The 15,553-nt window shown below is 41.4% G+C and overlaps 1 protein-coding gene across 1 annotated transcript; it reads left to right on the top strand.

Moving 5' to 3' along the window:
- The first annotated feature begins 799 nt into the window (after nucleotides 1–799).
- On the top strand, nucleotides 800–10,821 carry LOC148196007 (uncharacterized). The gene is made up of 2 exons (XM_088095357.1): nucleotides 800–1,025; nucleotides 10,220–10,821. The coding sequence occupies exons 1-2, from the start codon at nucleotides 800–802 to the stop codon at nucleotides 10,819–10,821; spliced, it is 828 nt and encodes a 275-aa protein (XP_087951483.1).
- Nucleotides 10,822–15,553: the final 4,732 nt, after the last annotated feature.

The raw sequence follows: 15,553 nt of genomic DNA, 5'->3' as shown, positions 1-15,553 counted from the left end.
AGGTTCACCATGAATATGGTGAACTAAACCTTGTATGTTTGTTGGGGAATCAATGTAATCTTTTGAAGCTCTCATATATGGAATTTGTGCTTGCATCTTAATCTAAGATTTATGCTTTCTTTCATCATTAGTTAGGGTTTTTCCTCTTTGCTTAATGCTTGCTTTGTTTAACTCATTCAATGCATGATTATTGATTTTGTCGATACGGGAACGTACGGGGAAGTCTAGATTCGGGGAATCTCTCCCAATATTATATTGGTTGTCGTTAAGCTCCTGCACTTGATGAACTAATTATTAGGAATGCTAGGAATTGTATGAACTCGTAATTAGGGAGAAGCCTTCTTGAAAGGTACTTTAGAGAGTGGCATTAACAATGATGATTTGAATGTTGAATTCCTAAAATATATGAGAGTGGATAAGATGAAATTGAACCCCAACAACATATTCATATATATATTTCATTGAAAGTGCTTGTCTTTTGCTTTTGCCATTGATCAAAACCTCATGCATACATGTTTATTTTCGTCTTTTGCATAGTACAATCCAATTATTTTGTTCTTAAGTCTTAGCTAATCAAAGAATCACATAACTAAACTAGGCCGTGAGTCCTTTGGGAGAACGATACTTGGTCTTACCGAGTTTATTACTTGAAACGATTCGGTCATACTTGCCGATTGTTCAACAAGTTTGTGACATCATATTTTGGTGATCATAAATTTGTCCATCAACGCCCCGAAAAGAGTCAGGATGGACGTCTAAGTACGATCGTTACACGGCCCTTAACGCACCGAGAGCAAAGATGCTCGAAGAGGCTTTGCACGCCGAACTCCTAACTGTGCGACGAAAAGCTACTCCAAAGAACGCAGACAGCGGCAAGGCTTGCCGGTTCCACATGAACCATGGGCATGACATGGAAGAATGCAACATGGTGAAAGATGAGTTGGAGCGACTCATCCGAGCAGGCTACCTTCAAAACTACGTTAAGGACAAAATCTCCACCAGAGCCAAAACTCCTCACCGCAAGGGTCCCTCCAGGCGAAGCCCCGAACGATCGCCTCCCAGGGATGACCGACACCGCAGGCGATCACTGATAACAGTTGAAAAACTGTTATTTTCATGATTAAAATTGACACTAAAAGCAACCTTTACACTTAGAAACTAGCTTGAAATCATGCTTTTCTTTATATTTTTGGAAATAAGAGAGCTGGACAGGTTTATGCTTGATTTCAGTGTTTTTGTGCAGGTTTTAAGGTGAATTTGGTGAAAGAAGTGAAGAAGGAGAGAGATGAAATCAGAAAAGACAACAAAAAGTGCAAAAGGAGAAGCCGAAGTCACCGCTTAGCGGCAGTTTACCGCTGAGCGGCACTCAGGAGTTTGCGGCACTCAGGAGTTTGCGGGAGGTCCGCTGAGGGGCAAAATGGCCGCTGAGGGGAGAAAACAAGTCACGCACTCACCGCTGAGCGGTATTTTACCGCTGAGCGGTACTCTGGAAGTCACGGGAGGTCCACTCAGGGGCAAAATGGCCGCTGAGGGGAGAAAACAAGTCACGCACTCACCGCTGAGCGGTAGTTTACCGCTGAGCGGCACTTTAATGGGCTTGGACTTGACTTTTTGTAATTTACGAATGATACATAAGCTTTAGGGTTTCCTAGGGTTAGGTATCTCTGGCTGGAACGAGGCAAACACTCTCTCTACCACCCCTTTGAAGGAGGATCTTGGATGTTGAGGCTTCCGCTTCACCTTTTTAGGGTTTATTCTTTCATTCTTTCATTGTAATTCATCTAGGTTCACCATGAATATGGTGCACTAATCTCTTTATGTTTGTTGGGGAATCAATGTAGTCTTGTGAAACTCTCATATATGGAATCTGTTTTTACATCTTTTAATTAAGACTTATGCTTTCTTTCATCATTAGTTAGGGTTTTTCCTCTTTGTTTAATGCTTGCATGGTTTAACTCATTCGATGCATGATTATTGGTTTTGTCGATACGGGAACGTACGGGGAAGTCTAGATCCGGGGAATCTCTCCCAATTTTATATTGGTTGTCGTTAAGCTCCTGTACTTATGAACTAATCATTAGGAATGCTAGGAATTGTATGAACTCGTGATTAGGGAGAAGCCTTCTGGAAAGGTACATTAGAGAGTGGCATTAACAATGGTGATTTGATCGTTGAATTCCTAAAATATATGAGAGTGGATAAGATGAAATTGAACCCCAACAACATATCCATACATAAATTTCATTGTAAGTGTTTATCTTTTGTTTTTTTGCCATTGATCACAATTCATGCATACATGTTTATTTTCTGTCTTGCACTTTAAACCCCAATTAATTCGTTTGTAAGTCTTAGTTAATTAAGAAATCACATAACTAAACTAGGCCGTGAGTCCTTTGGGAAGAACGATACTTGGTCTTACCAAGTTTATTACTTGAACGATTCGGTCATACTTGCCGATTGAAAAACAAGTTTGTGACATCATAAATTGGTGTTCATAAATTTGTCCATCAAGTTTTTGGCGCCGTTGCCGGGGACTCGTGGTTTAACTGGTTAATTTGTGTGATTATTAATTATCTTTGACTTATTTTTTTTATTTTTATTTTATTTTTAAATTTCGAATTTTTATTTTATTTTATTTTTATTTTATTTTATTTTTTCTGTTTTCTGTCTTTATTTTATGAATCTTATATTTTCTTTTATATCTTTTTGTGCTAACCAAATCTTCTAGGGTTTTGTGTTCTTGTGTATGCAGGAGGCAATTCGAACTAGGAGCAAGAAAATAACAGAACCGTTGCTTGAAGGATTAGAAGACAGTAGACGGAGGAGAAGAATCAGAACATCTAGAGAACTTTTCCCTCCTCCGGAAACTCTGTTGCAACCATCACCACAAGGTTCTGACAATAGCACAGAAAATATGGAGAATAATCATATCAGAAGAACTCTTGCTGATTACACCAATGTAGCTGGACCTCAACATTTTAACAGCATAGCTAGACCTAGAGTCAATGCAGCCAATATGGAGGTCAAACCAGCATTGATCCAACTGGTGAAGAGTAATCAATTCAATGGGTTATCTCATGAAAGCCCATATGAGCACCTTACTACATTTAATGAAATTTGCAACACAGTAAAAATCAATGGGGTGCCAGACGAAGCAATCAAACTTAGTTTGTTTCCTTTCTCATTGGGAGGCAATGCTAAGCTTTGGTTGAACTCTTTTCCAGAAGGAAGTTTCACAGAGTGGGAAGCAGTGGTAACAAAGTTTTTGAACAAGTACTTTCCACAATCAAAGGTGACAAAAGGCAAGCAAGAGATATCTTCATTTAAGCAGGGCATGGAAGAATCACTGGGGCATGCATGGGATAGATACAAAAGTCTGCTCAGAAAAACACCCAGGCATGGCTTTGAAGAACAGGAAGTAGTCTTAACTTTCCTTGGAGGGCTTGGTTCACAAACCAAGATGATGCTTGATGCCTCAGCAGGAGGCAATATTAAATGGAAAACTCCAGAGGAAGCTATAGAAATTATTGACAACATGGCTACTAGTGATAATGAGCTCAACAGCGAAAGAGGAGTTCCTATGCAACAAAAAGGGGTTCTCCAATTACAGACACATGATGCCTTGCTAGCTCAAAATAAAATTCTAACTCAACAGTTGGAGACTCTGACTAAAACTCTTGCACAATTACCTAAAGAGTTGAAAACTGCTGCACAGGTGCAAACTCAGTTGTGCGAATTATGTGGAGGTGATCATATCAATGGTCAATGTGCTTTTCCAGTGGAGGCCTTGGAGGATGTTAATTTCATGGCTAATCAATTTCCATACCGTCAAGGGAATTACAATCAAGGGTGGAAATCACATCCAAGCATTGGTCAAGGACAAACTGGGCAAGCAAATCAATATAATAAGCAGCAGCAACCAACCTTTTGGCAACAGCTATCTATGCTTAATGAAAAATCAACAAGGTTGGAAGAAACTCTTCAGCAATTCATACAGAAAACCGAATCTTCTCAAAAGAGCACTGAAGCTGCTATAAAGAATTTGGAGATTCAAATGGGTCAGATTACCAAGCAATTGGAAGAAAGGCCAAATAGAAATTTTGGGGCTAATACTGAGGTTAACCCTAGAGAAGAGTGCAAAGTGGTAAAGAGTGTGAATGAAGAGATAATTGAGTTAGAAGAAGGAGAAACAGAAGAAAGAAGAGAAATAGAGAGCAAAAACAATTTTCCTTTTCCAATAAATCAAGAGAAACAAATGGATTTCACAGAATTATTCAGAATGGTGGATAATAAAGCACCTTGGGAACAGATTTTACAGAAAATTGCAGTTTACACAAAATCTGATGAAGAAATTTCTACAAAGAAGAGACGTAGAGATGATGAGGCAAAAGAGTGTATAACTGTTAAGAAAGAGTCATTCCCTCCTAAAGCGTCAGATCCAGGTAGTTTTTCTATCCCTTGTACTATAGGGAAGAAAAAGGTAAAGAAAGCTCTCCTTGATTTAGGTTCAAGTGTTAACTTGATACCTTATTCTTTACTGGAGCAACTCGGCAATGTTAAAATGAAACATGCAAAGATTAAAATAGTAATGGCCGATGGATCTTCAAAGGAGCCATGTGGGATTGTAGAGGACATTATAGTTTGTGTTGGCAAACTTCAGTTCTTGGCAGACTTTGTGGTGATGAAGATGGAGACTGAGAAGATACCTATCATACTTGGAAGACCGTTTATGAAAACGGCCAGGGCTATCATAGATGTAAATGAAGGTATAGTGGTGCTCCAGGACAGAGAGGAGAGAGTGGTGGTAGATGTTTTCAAAGATGAGATGCAAGCAAAGGAGGAAGAAGCAAGTTATAAAGCTGCATTTCGAGATGCACCTATGACTAGCCGTAAAGATGAAAATCTTGAGGTTTCAGGTAATCATTGTTTATTGTTTCAGGTACCCAAGGAAGAAGAGATTGGAAGAGGAGAAGAAATTCCTAGAGACTGGAAGAAAAGAAGACTCCAACTTGGCACACCTGTTAGAATCAAGAACAAGTTGTGGGTTGTGAAGGGCTTTAAAGAGAAGGAGATGATAGAGATAGAGTCTCCATGTTCTAGAAGAACCAAAACAGTTCAAAGGAAACAGCTGAGGAGTTGGTGGAATAACAACATCAATTACAAAGAAGATGGAACTTGAACTTTATTGGGTCAAGCTAATGACATTAAAAGAGCGCTTGCTGGGAGGCAACCCAGTGATTTAAGAACTTTTAATTTTTGGTTTGGTGATGTAATTTTGAACTTTTGGGTATTTTTGTTTTTGTTATAAGTTTGTTACAGGGTTAACACCTACTGATGGGTGTTGGTAAGAAAATTTTGCACCTACTGATGGGTGTTGGTGGATTTTGGGTCAGGCTCGTGACGTTAAACAAGCGCTACCTGGGAGGCAACCCAGTTGATTGAATATTTCTGTTTGTTTGTTTTAGTTAGGGTTTGCATAAGCATTTTGAACATTGAATTGCAGGGAGCCAGTGAGGGGCATGTCTAGGAGGCACGTAGGTTAAGAAAAGAAGGAGAAGAGCACTTCACGAAAGTGCCGCTGAGTGGTACTTTACCGCTGAGCGGTACTCTCGCAGAATGGGGTTTTAGTTCCCCTTAGCGAGACCCGAGCCCATTAGGGTATTTTTAAACCCTAAGCTGCGCATTCTTTCACACTTTCAGACTTTTCTTTGCACAAACACTCCCACATACCTTCTCCAAGGTTTTCCACATCTTTTCACTCTTCCCTCTTAAGAAAATTTCTCTTCCACTCACTTTTTCACTAGTGTGCCATCAAAGTTTGGGGTTGGGAGAGAGCATTCTAGCTTGGAAGCATTCTCATTGCATCTAGTATCTCCACCCAAGTAAGTAAAATGCATTTTGTTCATTCTAGGGTTTTTGATTTTGAATATGATTGTCAAAGCATGAAGATTTAGGGGTTTTGATTTCTTGGCATGATTTGATGATATATTGGATGTTTGAACCGATTAAACTGCATGATTATGAACTGGAAAACTGAAAATTGCATTTGGGTGGAGTTAGGAAAGCTTTAAAACAGGTTTTTCAAAAATCTGCAGAGTTACCGCTGAGGGGTAAACTGCCGCTGAGCGGCACTCTGCCAGATTTGATTTTTCTGGTTTTGTGTGATTTGGAATGTGGTACTGGTGGCGCTGAGGGGAAATTCTGGCCCTCAGCGGTGGTTTAGCTTCGAAAGGAGTTGTGTTCTGTGTTTTACTAATGATTAACATCATGTTCTGTGGTGTTGTTTGTGTTTTGAATGTAGGAATGGCATCCTCATCCGGAAAAAGATTGAAAACCATGGCAAACAAGAGAAAGGAAAAGGAACCAGAGCAACCCCATTCTAGCAGGTTCCTCTCTAGGAAACATGAGAAGCACTTTAAAGTGGTTCAGGACAGGAGACTTCTGATGGAGAGAAAGGTTGGAATCATACCTAACCTTGCTCCTCAATTTGGAGAGCAAGTTTTAGGGAATGACTGGGGAAAGCTAGCCACTTATCCTGCACCTGCCAATATAGCTGTGGTTAAGGAATTTTACACCAATGCAAAGAAGATTGGTGATTATCCAGCTGAGAATTATTTGGGCTATGTTAGAGGCCATGCTATCAGGTATGATCCTGATTCAATTAATAACTTTCTGGACACTGTATGGGCTGGTGAGCAGTGCCAGTTTACTCTTTGCATGGAGGAAGGTGCTGATTATGAGGATGTGGAGAGAGTACTGTGTATACCTGGAGGACACTTCCAAAGGAATAGATCTGGCTCAGTGGTTAACATTAGGAGGACGGATTTGACTCCTCTTGCAAAGTATTGGATGGCATTTTCTCATGCCAACATTCAGCCATGTTCACATGTGTCAGATATTACTCTCAGCAGGGCATTCTTTATCTATTGTGCTATCAGAAACTTGAATGTTAATATTGGGCAGGTGATAGCTGATGAGATTAGTGTGTGCGCCAATACTTCAAACAACAAAGCACCACTAGGACATCCTTCTTTGATCACTCACCTTTGCAAGATAGCTGGGGTGGACACTTCTGCTCCACCTTTTGAGAGGCCAAGAAAAGCTATTGATGAGGCCTACTATAGACAGTACTGTGGAGGTGATGATGCAGCTCAGCCAGTTCCACCACGCCGTGCTCGTAGAGAGAGAGGGCCAGCACAGAGCCAGACATCTGCTGAGACACATGAAGCAGAGCCATTCCAGATGAGGGACATGTATATGTCTCTTATAGGGGCTCAGTTGCAGTCCATTCACCGAGGGCAGGTGGCCACTGCTGAGATGATTGTGGGGATGTATGATACACCTCCAGCCCACAGGTGGACTATGGATGAATTCCATAATGTGGTAGCTTGGCCAGAGGAACCAGTGCATGGAGGAGGAGCTGGAGCAGCTGAAGCTTCAGCTACAGATATGGAAGAAGATGAAGCTGATGAGGATGATGCCTTTGAAGATGATGAAGATGAGGAGGAAGAGAAAGATACAGAGGACAGCTCAGATTGATGAGGAGTTGAGATAGCATTTACTGATGAATGCTATCATGTGCTTATGCTTTGTGGTTTAAGTTTTCTGAACTTATTTGTTTTTGTTTTTAGATTAGGGTTTGATGTACTCTATTTGAAACCTGGTTTCTTGTGATGGTTTGCTATTAACTGTGATGTTGTGATAAGTAATTCTGAATGATGCTTATGATTAACTGATGTTGAGATGATGTGCACATTAAAATGCTTATACAGGTGATTCACAAGCTTTGTGAACAAATGCATGATATTATGATTGTGATTGTGAAATTAAGCAGGATGTGTATGTCAAATGTGAATGAGCTTATATGTGAGATTTTGAGCTCCACAGTTGTTATTGTTGAATGCTATTACTTTGAAAGCATGTATGGTTTTGCCCAGGTTTTCTATGATTGAATCAATTACTTGTTTTGCATCATGTGATCAAGGCCATTTGTTGAAAACCTTTTTATTGGCCAAATTCATAAAATTAGCCCACTAAAAGAGAACACTGCGTGTTCTATCCTTTGAACCCTTAGCCTTGAATATACACTGAAAACCTTTAGATTGAAAAATCTTTACCTTGAGTTAAGAAGAAAATCTTGTGTGGTATTGTTAAATGTTCAAGTTTGGGGTTGTTGGGAAATTATGAAAAGCATTGAGCTAAGAGCTAAAAAAAAAAATAAGAATATGCAAAGAAAAAGAAAAGAAAAGAAAAAGAAGTAAAGCTCAATGCAAAGGCAAAAGAAAGTTGGGAATGAATAAGATGATTGTGTTGTTATGATTCTCTTAACTCAAGGATTTTGTGATCCAGAAAAACCAATTTTCTTGTTAGCCCAGCCACATTATAAGCCATAGAAAAGTCCTTGTGATGATGCATACTTGTGAATGTTTTTGATTGTGGTAAAATGAAAGGCAAAGCTAATTCATGTAACATTGTAATAGTAGAGTGAATGAGTGATCATCTCTTATACACTTGAGTGTGAGTGAAACACTTGACTTAGTGAGGAAATATCACATGAACACATGAACATCCATGTTTAATTGATTGATCATTCATGAAAATAGCATTTGTTGGAATTTAAATGACTTTGTGAACACTAAAGCATGTGCACATCTTGATTGAACTCTTGGTCATAAGTTTGAGTGAAGTTTTTGCTTATCTTGAAAAGAAGATTTTTGAATGAAGTGAATCATCATATGAATTGGTTTAAAGATAGACTTACATCTTATTTGCTTGAGGACAAGCAAAGTTTTAAGTTTGGGGTTGTGATAACAGTTGAAAAACTGTTATTTTCATGATTAAAATTGACACTAAAAGCAACCTTTACACTTAGAAACTAGCTTGAAATCATGCTTTTCTTTATATTTTTGGAAATAAGAGAGCTGGACAGGTTTATGCCTGATTTCAGTGTTTTTGTGCAGGTTTTAAGGTGAATTTGGTGAAAGAAGTGAAGAAGGAGAGAGATGAAATCAGAAAAGACAACAAAAAGTGCAAAAGGAGAAGCTGAAGTCACCGCTCAGCGGCAGTTTACCGCTGAGCGGCACTCAGGAGTTTGCGGGAGGTCCGCTGAGGGGCAAAATGGCCGCTGAGGGGAGAAAACAAGTCACGCACTCACCGCTGAGCGGTATTTTACCGCTGAGCGGTACTCTGGAAGTCACGGGAGGTCCGCTGAGGGGCAAAATGGCCGCTGAGGGGAGAAAACAAGTCACGCACTCACCGCTGAGCGGTAGTTTACCGCTGAGCGGCACTTTAATGGGCTTGGACTTGACTTTTTGTAATTTACGAATGATACATAAGCTTTAGGGTTTCCTAGGGTTAGGTATCTCTGGCTGGAACGAGGCAAACACTCTCTCTACCACCCCTTTGAAGGAGGATCTTGGATGCTGAGGCTTCCGCTTCACCTTTTTAGGGTTTATTCTTTCATTCTTTCATTGTAATTCATCTAGGTTCACCATGAATATGGTGGACTAATCTCTTTATGTTTGTTGGGGAATCAATGTAGTCTTGTGAAACTCTCATATATGGAATCTGTTTTTACATCTTTTAATTAAGACTTATGCTTTCTTTCATCATTAGTTAGGGTTTTTCCTCTTTGTTTAATGCTTGCATGGTTTAACTCATTCGATGCATGATTATTGGTTTTGTCGATACGGGAACGTACGGGGAAGTCTAGATCCGGGGAATTTCTCCCAATTTTATATTGGTTGTCGTTAAGCTCCTGTACTTATGAACTAATCATTAGGAATGCTAGGAATTGTATGAACTCGTGATTAGGGAGAAGCCTTCTGGAAAGGTACATTAGAGAGTGGCATTAACAATGGTGATTTGATCGTTGAATTCCTAAAATATATGAGAGTGGATAAGATGAAATTGAACCCCAACAACATATCCATACATAAATTTCATTGAAAGTGTTTATCTTTTGTTTTTTTGCCATTGATCACAATTCATGCATACATGTTTATTTTCTGTCTTGCACTTTAAACCCCAATTAATTCGTTTGTAAGTCTTAGTTAATTAAGAAATCACATAACTAAACTAGGCCGTGAGTCCTTTGGGAAGAACGATACTTGGTCTTACCAAGTTTATTACTTGAACGATTCGGTCATACTTGCCGATTGAAAAACAAGTTTGTGACATCATAAATTGGTGTTCATAAATTTGTCCATCAATCACGCAGCCAACCCCGGCGTACGGAGAGAGAGCGCTCAGTCCGAGGCCGAATCGACACCATATCGGGTGGTTTCGCCGGGGGGAGTGTCATCCTCCGCCAGGAAACGACATCTGAGACAGTTAAAGTCGGTGCACATGGTAGATCGACAGCCTCGGTCTATCCCTGATATTACGTTCACCAATGCAGATTTCCATGCGCCCGACCCTGATCATGATGACCCTATGGTCATCACGGTCGAAATAGCTCGGTACGACGTCTGCAAGGTTCTCGTCGATCAGGGGAGTTCGGTCAACATCCTGTATTGGTCCACCTTCAAAAAGATGGATCTATCCGAGGACCTCATCGCCCCTTTCAACGAACACATTGTAGGCTTTTCAGGGGAAAGAGTCGATACCCGGGGATATCTCGACCTACGAACGCGGCTCGGAACAAGTCGGGAGGCACCAGAACTTAGAGTCCGTTTTCTGTTGGTCGAAGCCAATACATCGTACAACGCCTTGTTAGGGCGACCTTGTCTGAATGCATTTGGAGCTATCGTGTCCACCCCTCATCTGGCCATGAAGTTTCCCACAGAGCGTGGCACTATTTGCACTGTAAGGGCGAATTAGCGAACGGCTCGACAATGTTATGTTGCCAGGCTTAAAGTCACTGCTTTCATACCAACCATAGACGAACGCCTCCATCCGCAAGGCGATGTCAAACTCCTTTCGTTGGCAGCGGACACGTCCAAAACCACAACCATTGGCTGGGACCTCGCTTTGAATGACGAACAGGATCTGGGACGTATGCTACGAAACAACGCGGACTTGTTTGCGTGGACGGCCGCCGATATGCCAGGAATCCACCCCGGAGTCATGGCACATAAATTGTCCATCTTCAGGGAGGCACGTCCGGTCGCGCAAAGGAATGGATTTAGTACCGCACGGTCAGAATGGATTTAGTACCGTTCGGTCAGGTTTTGATTTAATACTGTCCGGTTGAGTTGTAATCATTCGGCCAGGGATCTAGACGTTCGGCCAACACTATAGGTGAGCAGCAAAATGATCTAGGTGTTCGGCCAAGACTCTAACATTCGTTCTTTTAGTATTCGGTTAAATGATTTTAGACCCTAGCGTTCGTTCCTACAGTGTTCTGTCTCGTAGTGATCGTTCGTATGGAACGACCGATCTCGATGATGTTAATTCTCAGGGAGTACTTGTCAAAGGTAGTGTTAGGACTAGGCTTGATATTTGAGCGTTCGTCCTTTTAGTGTTCGGTTTAATAACGTTTGGTGTTTTAGTGTCAAGTCTAAGAGATTGATCTTAACGTTCGTTCAGCCAATATCCGATTTCAGTGTGGTGTTCGGTGTTAGCGTTCGACCGAATAGTGTTTAATCCATTGGGTGTTCGGTATTAGCGTTCGGCCGAATAGTGTTTGGTTGTGGTGCTTGGTGTTAGCGTTCGGCCGAATAGTGTTTAATGGTGCTCGGTTTTAGCGTTCGGTTAAATAGTGTTCAATCTAATATGGTGCTCGGTTTGTAGTGTTCGGTCTGATTATGCTTGATCTTTAGCGTCCGTCCAAATAGCATTCGGTGAATAGTGTGTGGTGAATAGTGTTCGGCCAATAGTATTCGGTTCTAAGTTTACTTTGTTGTTGTTCTGGGTTGAATTGATTGTGCACAATGTTTGGAATATATATACTGTGATGTGATTTATGTGAGAAGTATGTGAATGTATGAGGTATGTTGGATTTACTGTGATAATATGGGGGTATCTGGTTATTCATGACTTGGGTTAAGTTTCAAAGTAACAATATGATTCATGGATGTAATTCCATGATCCACAAGGAGAGGATACATGGTGGTGGACGTGATTCCATGATCCTCAAGGAGAGGATACATGGTGGTGGACGTAATTCCATGATCATCAAGGAGAGGATACATGGTGGTGATTTGGGGGTGTACAGAATGATTGCATGGTAGCTCAGTCTTGGGGTTTTCCTGACGCTCCAATGGTCTTTCATTCTCAAGTAGAGAGGATTGATCCATGTGGTGAGGAGTAGCAGGAGGTCCTAGTCTTGGGGGCTTCCAAGATACTCCAGGGCGCGGAACGGACTAACCTCGTGAGGGTGGTAGGGTGGAACCCATTGGCAATGGCTTTGCAAAACAGTAGAGGCCACCACGAGTGCATAACCTGCCATAGCTCGGTAATCATTCTGGTCCGAACGAGTCGGTCTATAAAGCAACAAGTCGGGGTATAAAGTAACAGGTCTTGTGATGTAAGTTTACCATGTTTGGATGACTTTTGCATGTCATGTGAGTGTGGGAATTGTGGTTTAACGAGTATGCTTTAATTGTTCTTTTATACGAATCTAAGTATGATAACATGAATTAACTGTGCTATATGTATAACATGCTTTTTATATCTAGCTGGCCCTTGCATTGTTTGTGTTGTGTGCTGTTTGGGTATGTTTCTTTGGCGATGATCATCCACTTGGATGGGAGCAGATGTTGTCGAGGAGATTCCCTTGGAGCAGGAGTTAGAAGATACCGAGGTTGCAGTTTAGTCTGTTAGGAATTTTCCTATTCGAACACTTGTGTTGTTCAATCCTTTAAAATGTTTAAGTTTAAATTTTCGTCTCTTTTATTTGGATGACTGTAATTCCGCATTAATTACACGTCATACTCCGACTGTTCTCTTTATTTAGATGTTGACGTCTATATTATATAATATTGGTTATTATATAATCGGGATGTTACAGTTATTAGTGAAACATTGTATAAGAGCATTGAGATTATTCACGTGGTATCTAAGTTGAGCTTGCAAACATAAAAATCCTAACTACTTCAGCATCCAAAATGTTTGTATACCATGCCTCGTCAAATTCAGAACTTTGTTTCTTGACTACTGTTTCTAAATGTTGTTCTTGAAATGTTTCAGGAATCGAAAAAAGGTTATTGGCATGTGCCGCTAGAACCGGGCACTAGCAGTGAGTCTTCGATATGTTGGCTCTGCATTACCCGGCCAAGTGGTCATGATGCTGTCGCTACTGTTTCCAATGGTGTAAGTAGCTGCTTGGATTCCCAAGTCGATGAAAACAATGCCACTTCCATCAGTGGTAAAAGAAAAGACAAGTCAAACTAACGGCAAGCCCACGGAAAGATTTATCATGAAGGAGGAGACCTCTGTTGGGTCATCATCATTTCATTTAGCATTTGTAGAAATTATATGCCCATAAGGTGTTTGTAGAAATGATGAAAAACTGTCCGTAACGGTGAAATACTTGTTTAGTCATTTGGTATATTTTTATAAAAATTTAATCACATTTCTTGGTTGTTTCTTTTTTTCACTCACCATTTATTCCTCCATTCACTTCCCTTATGTTGTGAATTAAATTCAAAAAGATAGACACACTTCTGAAATACAATAACCGTGAAGGCCACGGTAAACCCCTGCATTTGTAGTTTTATACCCATCAACCGTTCCCTTGTACAGCCTTAGCTCACCGATCACCGCTAGCCAACCAATAGCAATACCAACTATGTAACATCCCGATTATATAATAACCAATATTATATAATATAGACGTCAACATACCAATAAAGAGAACAGTCGGAGTATGACGTGTAATTAACTGTGCAAAATTACAGTCATCCAAATAAAAGGAACGAAAATTTAAACTTAACAGTTTAGATTATTGAACACTACAAGTGTTCGGATAGGAAATTCCTAACAGTCTAAACCGCAACCTCGGTATCCTCTAGCTCTTGCTCCAATTCTTCCACTTCGTCGAATTCGTCCACTTCGTTCACTTCTTCCACTTTGTCCACTTCCTCCACTTCCTCCATTTGCTCCACTTCCTCCACTTCGCCAAGTTCTTCCACATCCTCCACTTCTTCTACTTCCTCCACTTCCTCCACTTCGTGAACTTCGTCCACTTCCTTCAATTCCTCCACTTCCTCCACTTCCTCCACTTTCTCCACATCCTCCACTTCCTCCACTTCCTCCTATTCCTCAACTTTCTCAACTTCCTCAACTTCGTCCACTTCGTCCAGTTCGTCCACTTCCTCTACTTCCTCCACTTCGTCAACTTCTTCCACTTCCTCAACTTCGTCCACTTCCTCAACTTTGTCCTCTTCATCCACTTCGTCCAGTTCCTCTAATTCCTTCACTTCCTCCACTTCGTCCAATTCGTCCACTTCATTCACTTCGTTCACTTCCTCCACTTCCTCCACTTCCTCCACTTTCTCCACTTTCTCCACTTCCTCCACTTCCTTCTCTTGTTCCACTTCCTCCACTTTGTCAACTTCGTCAACTTCATCCACTTCCTCCAGTTCCTCCACTTCGTCCACTTCGTCCACTTCCTCCACTTCCTCCACTTCCTCCACTTCCTCCACTTCCTTCACTTCCTCCACTTCGTCCAATTCGTCCACTTCCTCCACTTCCTCCACTTCCTCCACTTCGTCCCCGTCGTCATCTTCGTCCACTTCCTCTACTTCCTCCACTTCGTCAACTTCGTCCCCTTCCTCAACTCTGTCCACTTCCTCAACTTTGTCCACTTCGTCCTCTTCCTCCAATTCCTCCACTTCCTCCACTTCCTCTACTTCCTCCACTTCCTCCTCTTCCTCAACTTCCTCAACTTCCTCAACTTCGTCCACTTCGTCCAGTTCATCCATTTCGTCTACTTCGTTCACTTCCTCCACTTCGCCCACTTCATCCACTTCCTCCACTTCCTCCACTTTCTCTCCTTTCTCCACTTCCTCCACTTCCTTCTCTTCCTCTACTTCCTCCACTTCCTCCACTTCGTCAACTTCGTCCAGTTCGTCCAGTTCCTTCACTTCTTCCACTTCGTCCCAGTTCCTCCACTTCTTCAACTTCGTCCATTTCCTCCACTTTCTCCTCTTGCTCCACTTCCCCCACTTCCTTCACTTCTTCCACTTCGTCGAATTCGTCCACTTCGTTCACTTCTTCAACTTTGTCCACTTCGTCCACTTCCTCCATTTGCTCCACTTCGTCCACTTCGTCAAGTTCTTCCACATCCTCCCCTTCTTCTACTTCCTCCACTTCCTACACTTCGTGAACTTCGTCCACTTCCTTCAATTCCTCCACTTCGTCCACTTCCTCCACTTTCTCGACATCCTCCACTTCCTCCACTTCCTCCACTTCCTCCTGTTCCTCAACTTTCTCAACTTCCTCAACTTCGTCCACTTCGTCCACTTCCTCCACTTCCTCCACTTCCTCCACTTCCTCCACTTCGTCCATTTCGTCCACTTCGTCAAGTTCGTCCACTTCCTCCACTTCCTCTAGTTTGTCCACTTCCTCTACTTCCTCAACTTCCTCCACTTCGTTCACTTCGTCAACT

The sequence above is a fragment of the Vigna umbellata genome, chromosome 7 (genome assembly GCF_029865625.1).
Source record: "Vigna umbellata cultivar VRB3 chromosome 7, Vumbellata_1.0, whole genome shotgun sequence".
In the NCBI taxonomy this organism is placed as follows: Eukaryota; Viridiplantae; Streptophyta; class Magnoliopsida; order Fabales; family Fabaceae; genus Vigna; species Vigna umbellata.
The sequence above is the reverse complement of the archived record's forward strand: the minus strand, read 5'-3'. Positions and strand labels throughout refer to the sequence as shown.